At 46.0% G+C, this 12,377-nt stretch overlaps 1 protein-coding gene across 1 annotated transcript in view; it reads left to right on the top strand.

Moving 5' to 3' along the window:
• LOC135826527 (ankyrin repeat and KH domain-containing protein 1-like) overlaps positions 1-4,161 on the top strand; it is a 9,085-nt gene extending 4,924 nt beyond the window's left edge. The window contains exons 4-5 of the mRNA XM_065339134.1: positions 1-95; positions 3,638-4,161. The exon at positions 1-95 is cut by the window's left edge and continues 16 nt beyond it. Of these exons, the coding sequence (XP_065195206.1) occupies positions 1-67 (67 nt within the window). The 3' untranslated portion in view covers positions 68-95; positions 3,638-4,161. The remainder of the gene's footprint in view (positions 96-3,637) is intronic.
• The last annotated feature ends 8,216 nt before the right edge of the window (positions 4,162-12,377 follow it).

The following is a 12,377-nucleotide window of genomic DNA, read 5'->3' as shown; positions in this document are numbered from 1 at the left end:
GGCTTGTGCGGCCGCCCAGAGGTGTGTCCCCCAATTCAATGGCTGCTCAATCTGGTGCTCGCGGTAGAAAATAGCCTTGGTTTCAGCCTAATATGGTGAGTAAGCTCCCCCGATTGATTGATTGATTTAATACGACATAAAGGGGAAGTGAAGAAAGTGTCTGCTCCGAACGTCGGAGCTCGCGCTTCCTGCCGACTGACTTGACACTTGACTGACTCACGACTGCATGTATTGAGCAGGGAGTGGTGCTTTCTTGCGGGTTTGCCGAATGGAAGGTTCGACGGGCTTCTCATGTGCTCCAGATGCAGTCGTGAGTTAATCAACTATCAAGTCAGTCGGCAAGAAGCGCGGGCTCCGCCGTTCGGAGTTAAAGGGGAAGTATAGCCTGAAATCAAATTGTCACTGCTTGTAGCCTTGCCGGGTGCTGAGGTCGAATGGTCTTGGTCCGAGGAAGCTGAGACGCTCCTATCCTCCTTACTCCCTATCGAACTCGCCACTTCCACCGAAACTGGGTGACTGTGCCCTACTAGACGGGGATTTGTAAGACCAATGTCGGTAAAAGTAGTAAAAGTAGTAAAAGCACCATTTCGTTCAGATAAAAACACAGATGAACGCGATATTGGCCCATATGTTGTAGTCTTTTGGACGCTGGATCAACTGGTTTTGGTCCGAAAAGTCTGTGATACAGCGTTCGGCCCCTATTCCACATCGAACATGGTTGAGTAAGCAATCACGCGCTCATGCATACAGCAGTCACCTCGTCGCGATGAACACAGGCTGTAGCCTGCATGCCTTGTTGCCAGGTGACTGGTGTATGCATGATCGGTCGATGCGCCATGCAGAGCGAAAAAGGCCTTTTTTCCCGGCCAGCTCATTTTGTACAGAGTTGAAGATGATGATTCCGTGAAGAAGTAATGGCTGATGTTGTCAGGCGCGTGCGCCGGTGCCCTTCAAAGGGGGTGGGTTCCGAGGGCCTCCCGCGGGGAAATTTTCAAAAAAATGATGCAAAATCCTGCATTTTGAGCGAAAAAAGGGGGTTCCGGGCACCCAGGAACCCATACGGGGTAAGCGCCTGGTTGTCGACCATTCAGACCCGCTGGAGGCGTTCCACAGCCTGGAGACCTCTGATAGGGATTTTTATGCGACTTGAATGAAGTACTGAAGTGATCCGTAATATTTTTGGGGCTCAGGTATTGTACCATTTGGAAGTTTCGCGTTGTCGTTTGCTGATAGTACCGTCGTAGAAATTCCCTCCCTCCGTTGCTGAATACTATTTAGTCAGTAATTGACTTTTTCAAATCTTACACAATACCCGATGTTACAGAAAGATAATCTCAACCGACCTGTGTAAAGACTTGGTCATATGACTCAACGTCTATATCAAGACCTACTGCTAACTCAAATGGCACAAAATGAAAGGATTTTTTTGTGATACGTGCAAAATCCACGAAAATGATATTAAATATCATTTTCGTGGATTTTGCACGTATCACAAAAAAATCCTTTCATGAAATTTTCATCACCCCTAAGGCTGCGCTCGTTTTAGCTACCTGGTAGAGTAGAGTAGAGTAGAGTAGAGTCACTCTACCCGTAGAGATAAGTGCACAAATGCTGTCCTACAGGATTTAGTAGTTTTTCATGATATGTACGTGAAATGTTTTTCTCCCGTGTGGAGTTGTGTGCAACTCCTTGATCTTGCTGGAAATCCCGTGCCTCTACCAAGTTCTACCGACCTCTACCAGCTTCAAACCTGGTAGAGCCGGTAGAGAAAGGTAGAATCTACTTTTTTTAGTAGAAAAAAAGGAACGCATCTGCCGAATGAAGTAGTTTCTAGTAACTTTCTACCCAAACCTGAACTGAGATCAAAAACGAACGTCCCCTAAGTTCCAATATACCCCAGGTTTATACACTATTGGCTTGCCCAAATTGCAGCAGATGAACTTGCACACGCGTTGTGTGGTCTTGCAGCTGGACTTGCACCCCCAGCCTTTTGCCAGGCCTGTGATGGGCTGACTGAGGTTGCGAGATGTAACTGTTAATTGGAGCGCCACACCATGACTACCTTACCGGTAGGTCATTGCATGGTCGTTGACCGCCCATTACTAGGCGAGGTGGGTACTAGTTCCACACACGGTTATACACCACTACTCGAAAACGGTCTCTTGGCTACAAATTCTTCCAAAAATAATAAAATCCACATTTTCGGGCCAGGCCAATCGTCAGGAATGGCCTGAAATTTTGGATTTTATTATTTTTGGAAGAATTTGTAGCCAACAGACCGTTTTTGAGTAGTGGTGTATAACTGTGTGAAACATGAAGTAGCTATAGTGGAGTCTGCACACCCTTAGGGAGGTGTGTCGTTGACAGTAGAATTTGTGGCCATAAAAAAAGAGTAAATTTTCGTGTCCGTTCCCGAAGGGAACTCACGACGACCGCTAACACCCGGTAAACCCTAGCGGCAGATGCAGTGCCTAACGGCCATAGCAACAGGCTTCATTCAAAACAGTGCGGTACGTGAAGGACTATGATCGTATACTACTTGCAGGAGTCACAGGTACATGATAATTGTGTATGAAGCTTTGTCCGGGGAGAAAACGAGAGCGGCCAAGAACTGTCTTGTACCATATTGTCCACCCTGTGAGTCATGTCCATAAATGGGTGGATAGCCTGGCAAACTGACGACAAATCCCCTTTTCTCTAGTTCCTCGGCACTCTGGTACGCTCCTCCAGTGTGTGTATTTGTCTGCAATTCGGTAGATAGCTTTGACAACAGTGCCCATATGAACTTCCCGCTCACTGCATCATGTGTTTTTTGGGTTGCATCCGTCCCCTGGGGTTGTGTGTGAGCACCGGGATCGCTCATTGGACAGAGCCTGGTGCGGAGCTTGGGTGATATCCCAGTTGGTTCACATGGGCCTGTTGCCATCTTTCTTAGCTTTGGGTCGTGTGCAATTTGAGTGTGTACTCCTAGTCCCTCCTATATCGGGGACCCTAAATTTGCTGGTATTCGTATCGGGAATGTCATGCGTCTGGCATCTGTTAATGTAAGAATAATTTATGGAAAAGAAAAAGGACCAAGGAACTACAAGTTACGCTATAATGTCCACTAACACCACCAGTTACTAAACAATCAGCGTAACTTGTAGTTCCTTGGTCCTTTTTCTTTTCTATAAATTAATCCTCGGCTCTCCCTCCGAGTCCATTATTGTAGGAATAATTCATACCATTTAGCATTTTTAATTATTAATAATGTAGCCCCATTGTGAAGCAGTTTGTCTGCTTCTCTGGCAAGCTTTTCATTATGGGTGAAAGGGGTGGTCCGGGTACCCGTCTGTTTAGCTGCTGATCCGTTAACAAACGAGTACCCGTTAGTCGTGTACGACGGTATCTTACGGTATTAATAGCTGGCTTGGACAGTCGTACAGTTCGATGTACAGTTTGTTGTTGGTTGTTCGATCCTGGTACATATGATAATTTTGACTGTTTTGCATGTAGCGCAGTAAGTGCGCATGCTGCGCTTGTCGCGATGTAGTGCACTTGCTATGAACTGCATGACATTGCATGTCCTCCTGGCACGAAATGCGGAAGGCTATTACAGTAAGTGTTAATGTTCTTTTTTTGTTTTTTTTGCTTTCAGGTGCTGCACCGGGGACAATAATGTGACAATATTACAATGTAGAGAAATAGATCTCCGTTCACACTTCCTTCCGTCTGTTCAGGTTTTGCTTTGTTTTGCTGATGCTGGTGATTTACACATGCATGTTGTTGTCTGGTGAAATTGTCCCCCGCTGTATAGTATACGTTTAGTAGAATCACCTTTTTGTTTCGCTCTTTTTCCCCTTCTTTCATTTTTATTTGTCTTTATAAGTGTTAGGTACCTCCTCCCGTACCTTTTCTGGCTGGCCTGCATATGTATGTAGTTGTAATTGTACACATCGTATTCGTAGTATTCGTACTCACCTTTCGTTCCGTTGGCCTGGGTAGCTACTTGCGCGCCCATCTTTGCCATAGCTACCCAGGCCCTTTATCTTGCATGCTCTCCTATTCGACTCCCTCTCTCTCCCTTATTGTTGTCGAAGTAGTTCGTCTTTGTCTCCGTCTCTTCGTCTACCCCACTAAATGTCGTTCTACCTTCCTGTCCCGTTATCCGTTGTGTCTGGAGAATTGAGTGAAAGCTACACTTAACATAAGACTAGTTTCAAGTAGTCCCCATTCCATTTTTACGTAGATTCACTGATGAATATTCGAATGTAACACGAAAACAGTTCTGAATAAATCCTCTCTTTCCCTTTCGTTGTGTGCCTAGCGCCTTGCGATCATCGTATAACTTTTTACACATACATGTCGACATAATATAGGAAATGCTTACAGTGCAATTAGTCGTCCTTGTAGCAATGGAGATGATGCGAAAACAATAAACACACGTTCAATGCTGGACAATCATGAAAATTCATTACTTCTCTCTGCTTCTATCCCATTGTTGACTCTGAGGAAAAAGGTATACCAAATATTTGCAAGTAGCTCCTGCTGTTCCTGTTTGTATTATTTTTATTTTTTCACTTTGTCATGTCCCTTCCTCTCTCATAACAGCCACCTTCACTTCCTTTGCCCAGGAGACTCCCTTTGATAGGCGCCTACATTGTAGGCCTCTGGAGAATCCTTGAAAATATTAATATCAAAAATGTTCGACAACACTATAACTACTTGGATACTAGGCTTCCTATTTACCTTAGTAGTCCATCGGCCAAATCTCAGAAAAGACCTCTTTCGGTAGGCTTTCCTCAAAATAATGATTAATCGGCCGGCCGAAAAATTCGCCGAAAACGAGACTTATCAAAAATCGCTAAGTCTTTCGCCGATTTTGGAGGATTCCTTTGACAATCGCCGAAAATCTACCAAATGTTCTTGCAAAGTGCGATTACGAACGAATGATGTAATTGTTTCTGCAAGCAAGACCGCTCGAGCTCTCTACTTCAGTACCTGTAGTACTATTGTGTTGAGGTCGTGTGACTCGTGTCCTTTGACCTCCTCTCAAACAAACATTAGAGAGGTTGCGCACAACGAAAATTCGTAGCGCCGTAACGAATATTTTTAACGAAAAAAGCTAACGAATATTCGTCAACCGTGAGGTTGCGCACAACGCGTGAACGTTTTCGTAGTGGGTCGACGCGGCGGCCGCGCGGGTACGAAGAGTCAAGACAAGGAGTTGTAAAATATCAATATTTTAGTACTCCAGGTGACGAAAAATATTTTCGTAGATCTGCTCTGTTTCGGTCACGTTTGGACGGATCTTCGGAGCAACTTTCGTTACTCGAACCCGGACGGTCGAAATCTAACGAATTTTCGTTGTGCGCAACCTCTCTATTAGCCATTGATGATCGTTACCAGTAAATCCCCAAATCGCCCGGCGGAAAAATTCCCCGAAAACGAGACTTATCGAAAAATTGCTAAGCATTTCGCCGATTTTGGAGGGTTTCTTTGAGAATCGCAGAAAATCTACCAAATCTTCCAATCTCTCACCAATTTTGAAGCCACAATACTTTTAGCCGATTTTCCAATAACTATAGTCCAATTTTGATGCCGATTTTCGAACAATCAGCTGATTTTGCAGCCGAATCTGATGTGTTTTTGAGCTTAGCTCAAAGCCGAACAGGCGAAAAAACGGGCCGATTTGGGGAAAGCCTAGTCGTCTCAGCCGCTTCCGAGTCCTGACTAGCCCTTTCCCAAAGATGCTCTCCACTTTTGTCGCAATTTTTCGTTGTTCAGGAAGAAATCGCAACTTCCGCAACTTTCTTCATGTTCGCGAACTATTTCGCCACTTTTCCGCAACCTTGGCCCCATGGGCCATGGCATGGGGTCAAAGGTCAAGTCTCCGACTACATATCGGATAAAATGCATACTCGCTCATTTCTCGCCTGCCTCCAGACTCATTTCAGAGAAACAGTAGATCAACAGTAGTTACGATAATGTACATTCCCTTTTCTGTGCACTGGAATGATGTAGGATACGTGCTACAGGCTACTGGCACTGTGTAAAGTTGTGATTTGTTGTTATTGTTGTTTATTTTACTTCACCAAATCAACAGGCAGAGATGCCTTCTCACCTGCCCATAGGACAGGTTCTTACAGAATGATGAAGGGATGATATGCAAGGGAAAACAAGAAATTTGATAATACAGAAAGGACCAAAAGAAGAAAAGGAAACAATTATATGAAAACAATTTCATGGAGTCAGCAATAGAAAGACAATAATTTCATGGAGTCAAAGAATAGAAAGACAATTTCATGGAGTCAGGAACACGTGGGTGATTTTATAGACATGCATGCACAAATGATTGATAGATGAATGATAAGGTTGGAATTTATGGCAGATAATAATAGGATATTCACAAAGTAAGTATATCAATGGCAGAAAGAGCTTTTCGGAAGGGACCAGGGACACCTATCACTCTAAAATCAGAGGGGAGAGCGTTCCAGAGAATGCTTCCCCGAAACATCATGGTCGTTTTTGTTTGTTGTTGTTTGTTTATTAATTTTTATTTTACTTCACCAAGTGAACCGGCATTTCTGCCTTCTCACCAGGTCCGGAGACCTATACTAGTTCCGACAAGAAGATGAAGAGTAAATGAAAATTTTAATGTACATTGCACATGTATTTTATGTGTAAAAAAATGATTAAAATCATGCAGAAGGTTATACTTATGAAAGCGGATAAAAATGATTGAATAAAAAGAGGTGGTTGACAGGATCTCACAGACCCGTATTTGCTGCTGCTAAGTTGTGGAATCGTTTGCCTCCCCCCCCCCCTCTTTAAAGTCCTGCCCTACCACATGCCAATTCAAGCGGCTATTGAAAGTTTACTTTCATGGCTAATGCGAGGATGTTCCCTATACGGAGAATTCTCTAGAGTCACTGTTTTCTTTACTGCACCTATCCAGGTTATAAAATGGCAATAATAATAATAAAAAGGGTTTGCTCCCCACACCGGAGCTCGCGCTATTCCGCCGACTTTACTTGACACTTGACTGACCACTACTTAATAATAATAATAACAATAATCAGAACTTAGAAGTTGCGACTTCGGCGGTAATAGTCATGAAGTTGATTGTTCCAACTAGGAACACACGCTTCTTGCCGAACTTGACACTTGACTGACTCACGACTGCCATCCGGAGCACACGAGGAGCACGTCGCACCTTCCACTCGGCAAACCTGCAAGAAAGCACCACTCCCTGCTCAATACACGGTGTTTCGGGGAATTCACCCCTCATCAGTTGAGCTTGAGTAGGCTGAGGAAGATTGTGCCTGAAAAGCACCACTTATATACTGCTCTCCAGGCCAAACCATCACCAGGGATACAAACTTACAGAGACGCTTTGAGGGGTGAATTCCCCGAAACACCGTGTATTGAGCAGGGAGTGGTGCTTTCTTGCAGGTTTGCCGAGTGGAAGGTGCGACGTGCTCCTCGTGTGCTCCGGATGGCAGTCGTGAGTCAGTCAAGTGTCAAGTTCGGCAAGAAGCGTGTGTTCCTAATTGGAACAATCAACTTCATGACTATTACCGCCGAAGTCGCAACTTCTAAGTTCGTATTGTTGTCCCTCACGCGGACGTGCGACTAGTTGTTGGAGGTGACAGCGTTGCGAATAGCTATACTGGCTCTCAACGTCTGTTTATCACAACTCCATGAGCGACTCTGACTCACGCTGCTACCTGGAGCTTCACGAGGTGTTTGTCGCGCTGGAAACAAAGCGTCTCTGTAAGTTTGTATCCCTGGTGATGGTTTGGCCTGGAGAGCAGTATATAAGTGGTGCTTTTCAGGCACAATCTTCCTCAGCCTACTCAAGCTCAACTGATGAGGGGTGAATTCCCCGAAACACCGTGTATTGAGCAGGGAGTGGTGCTTTCTTGCAGGTTTGCCGAGTGGAAGGTGCGACGTGCTCCTCGTGTGCTCCGGATGGCAGTCGTGAGTCAGTCAAGTGTCAAGTTCGGCAAGAAGCGTGTGTTCCTAGTTGGAACAATCAACTTCATAACAATAATCAGTTCGCATAATCACTCATTGCATGAGGTCAACGCATCTGTTGACAATTTCGAGCCAAGGAGCTCTATCAGAAGCAGATTGCACAGCATCCAGAAGCAAGAGATTAATGCATTGTAAGTCTTTCTTGACAACATCCATCCATCTCAGACGTGGTCGTCCGCGGGGTCGTCGTATGTCTATAGTGTTGATTGACATAAGGAGGGCTTGGAAAGAGGACGATTCTGCGCCTTAAAATGGAAATAATAAGATAAATTGTGCACTCATAACAACAGCAAAAAGTGAAGAAAGTTCAGTTCCATAACATTTTCTTGTGACTGTCATCAGTGGAACGCCGTCACATAAACATGTAATAACAAAACACACACTTATATACATGTAGCTAATATGGTTTCAGGTAGAAATACAGCAGCCAGCAAGTACAAAAAGCGAAGGTTGCACCTTTGCAATGTGTGAATATAGTGTATGTGAGAAAGGTAGTGGCAGATGAATGTGATACTGTGTGAATGAATGTAATGGTGCGTGTGTATTACTTGAAGAGTGTGAGTGATACAACGTTTTCTTTCTGTTTACATAGCACTGGGTCACGAGTACGAATATACACAGCTTCCAACACCTGCAATTGCTTGAGGAAACGTGCGCAACGAATAACACTAAACCAGGAATCGTCAAACACCTTACGACATTCTGGACTGGACACCAAATGCTTGTACACTGCAGACTTCCTCTTGTCAACATCAAACTCCTCCTCATCACTACTCATCTCATCACGAATCAAGGAGAGGGAAGCGGTGTCGCGAGGAGATGGAGACTGATGACGACGAATACGAGGACGATGGCATGGGATGGACGGCGGCATTGGAGTGGAGGTGGAGGATGAGAGTAGTGATGAGGAGGATGCCAGTGTACGTGCATGTAGGGCTTCCGGTATGGCCTACGACCATGTACACTGTGTGATGCGCATCCCCGGACGCTTTTCGCTTGCACGCCTTTGAATGCTGTCCATAGTTGTCTTCTTGGAAATAGCACTACAATGCCAAAAGTGCCCAGAATGCAGGATTTTGCACCCTAATTTCAAAAAAATTACGGCGGCAGATCCCCCCCGGACCCCCCTGGCCGGACCACCGCCAACGGCGGTGCTACGTGCCTGTTGGAATCAGGGAGTAGTACAATACCTACTACTCCCTGGTTGGAATGTGGGAATCACAGTGAACTCTGGAGTAGGCATGGGCGGGTAATGCTAGCATTATGGCTGGCATTATAGTCCCTTTTTTTCAGGTGGCATAATGCTGGCATTATAACACCATTTCGCATGCAAAATTGGCATTACAAGCATAAATGCTGGTCGACAACGGTGTGATGCATGAAGCTGGCTGGGTCCAGTTCTGAAAATCGTGCATCTGAACCCGTCCGGCTTCGTCCGGAGACTTGACATTGCAAATCAACCTTGACAGTGGATTGTTTCAGACAACATGCTCACTGCTGTTTAAGATTTTTTTCTTCTACGCTTTGGCCTTGATCCAAGACGGCCTTCTTAAATCGACTTTTCCAACTTTCTAACTGGCATTATGGAGTAGTGTGAGCATTATGAGTGGCATTATATCCTCATAAGTATTATGAGCATTGCCTTTAGCATTATCGCAGCAAATAACTAGCATTACCAGCCCATGCCTACTCTGGAACAGGGAGCCCTACACATGGTATCAAGACTAGACGAGAGTATTATAACTTACTTATAAGTTACTATAACGAGCTGGTTGGCTGGTGATCGGACAACCCCGGTGGGTCAGTGCCTTGAAACCGCCTTCAGGTGCTTCGGATAAGAGCAACTGGTCAACTTCCCTACGCACTGGAGCCCAAGTGGCCGGTCATCTTGCTTGGACCTCATCGTCACAAATTCACCCCAGCAGTTCCTCTCCGTTGATTCAGCCGCTCCACTGGGTAGCTCTGACCACGTGCAGCTCATCTGTCGAGTCCGTCTCCCTGTCACGTCCAAAAATCCAACCCTACAACATCACTTCCTCCCAACATCTACCCCTACACCCCCAGGTTATAATTTCAAGTTGGTGCCACGTTGCGTATGGGATGACCTGAATGCTGAACTTGCTGATGTCCACTGGAAATGTCACCTCCGCAGCTCGCACGTGGATGACGCTCTTTCGTCTTTCCACTCTATTCTTAGCAGGGCCATGGAGAAGCACCTCGGGTACTTCTCCCGGCGTCCACTCTCCCCCTCATGCCGACGTTTAGGTCAGCCACCTTGGGTTGATGCCCCCCCCCCCCCCCTCCGTGCCGCCATTAAGGCAAAGCACGATTTCTACAGTGTGTGTAAGAAATACCCAACCCAGCTTAACATGCATGTATATCGATCTCAACGGAACTTGGTGAAGAGTCTGACTCGATCGAAATACCGGGGATACATTCGGTCCGTACAAGCTACGCTGCAGGACAAAAACCGCCCATCACTGTTTCAGTTCGTGAGCAAATTAAAAAATCATAAAGTATCTCGTGACATCCCGACACTCACCATTAGTTCTACACAGCAGGCTACTACCTCTTCAGCTAAAGCCACTGCATTGAACTCTCAGTTCGCCTCAGTGGCCGTGCCTGATGACCCTTCTCTACCCATTCCCCCCATTGCCGAGGAGTCGGGTGAGGCTGACCGCCTCACATCTGTCTTTACTACGACTGCTGCCATCCGACGTTACATTCGAAAGCTCCCGTCTGACAAGGCGCCAGGCCCAGACGGCATCACTAATCTGGTATTAAAGTCCCTTGCGCCCTCAATAGCATACCCCTTATGTCTGATTTTCAACCTATCATTCCGCACTGGTCGTTTTCCCTCTGCATGGAAAACAGCTAATGTTATACCGATCTACAAGAAAGGGTCCCGCCACGAAGCATCAAACTACCGTCCGATATCTTTACTGTCCTGTGTTTCCAAACTATGTGAGCGCGTTTTCTACGACCAATTGTACTGTCATGTCTCGTCACGTTTGAGTTCAGCTCAGTCCGGATTTCGCAGAGGCGATTCTACCACCCTCCAGCTGACGCGCCTGGTGCAATTAGTGTGTCGACATCGGGATGCTGGAGACCTAGTCGGGATCTGTTTTTTCGATCTTGCCAAGGCCTTCGATACCGTCTGGCACCGGGGGCTCTTGGCCAAGCTTCGTGGATGGTTTACTGTAGACGGCAATCCCCTGCTATGGCTGACATCTTACCTAACTGGGCGAACGCAGTACGTCACGGTACATGGGACGTCCTCAGCCGACACAACAGTACTATCCGGAGTTCCCCAGGGTTCCATCCTCGGCCCCCTTCTTTTTATCTTATACGTCAATGATCTGCCCGCAGCTGCCCCGGGCACATCACTATTCGCAGACGACACAACGCTCCTACGGGCATCTCCTAACATCACTGGCCTGATGAGTAACCTAGCTAACGGGATTCAAAGAGTAATTTCCTGGATGTCGTCTTGGCGGTTATCGCCCAATCTGTCTAAAACTAAAATCATGCTCTTTCCTTCTCAGCCTGATGTTCCGCCCCTCCTCCATCCCACTTTCCCCCAGCCTATAGACATAGTCTCCAGCCATAAGCATCTTGGCATTTTCATTGACTCTAATCTTTCATGGGACCCCCACATCGATTACATAATGTAAACGATCAAGTTCATCTTTAGGAATCCTCTCTTCTCACTGTTACCATCTCCCAATCTCTTGTAAACTCCTCTTTTACTCAGCTTACATACGCCCCATTTTTGATTATGCAGATACTGCTTGGGCTGGAATTTCCACAACCCGTGCTGAAAAGCTCGAAATTCAGCACAAAAAAGTTCTAAAAATCCTCCTCCGGAAACCCCGCATGCTCCCATCTTCCACCCTTTATGTCCTTGCTCACACTACCCCTTTGTCTAAGAGACGTAATTCACATCTTGTCACCCTTATCCATTCTCTCAAACTCAATCTGTGTCCACCTCACCTCCACTGTTTCAACTGGTTTTCTTCCCGTAGCACGAGAAACTCCCTTTCCCTTCCGAAACCCAAGTCCTCCTTTCTACTTCACTCTCCCCTTTTCACTGCGTACTCTGCGTGGCTGGCACTTCCCCAAGAAGCTAAGGACCTTTCTTCCCTCCGCCTTTTTAAGAGCCTTGTCGCGCCTTGACTTTGATTTTGCGTTTCTCATTTTGTTGCAATCACTACTTATCCATGCCGGTTCCTTTTTTCTTCTCCTCCCCTTCTCCCTTCCTTGCCGTGGTTGGCTAACACCCTCTCTCTTTGTATTATTATTTATTATTATTATTATGAAATGACCCAAAGGCAATGTGCCTATCGAGGGGTTCATTT

This window comes from Sycon ciliatum, chromosome 10 (genome assembly GCF_964019385.1).
Source record: "Sycon ciliatum chromosome 10, ocSycCili1.1, whole genome shotgun sequence".
Classification (NCBI taxonomy): domain Eukaryota; kingdom Metazoa; phylum Porifera; class Calcarea; order Leucosolenida; family Sycettidae; genus Sycon; species Sycon ciliatum.
This window is presented reverse-complemented; position numbering and strand designations above follow the sequence as displayed.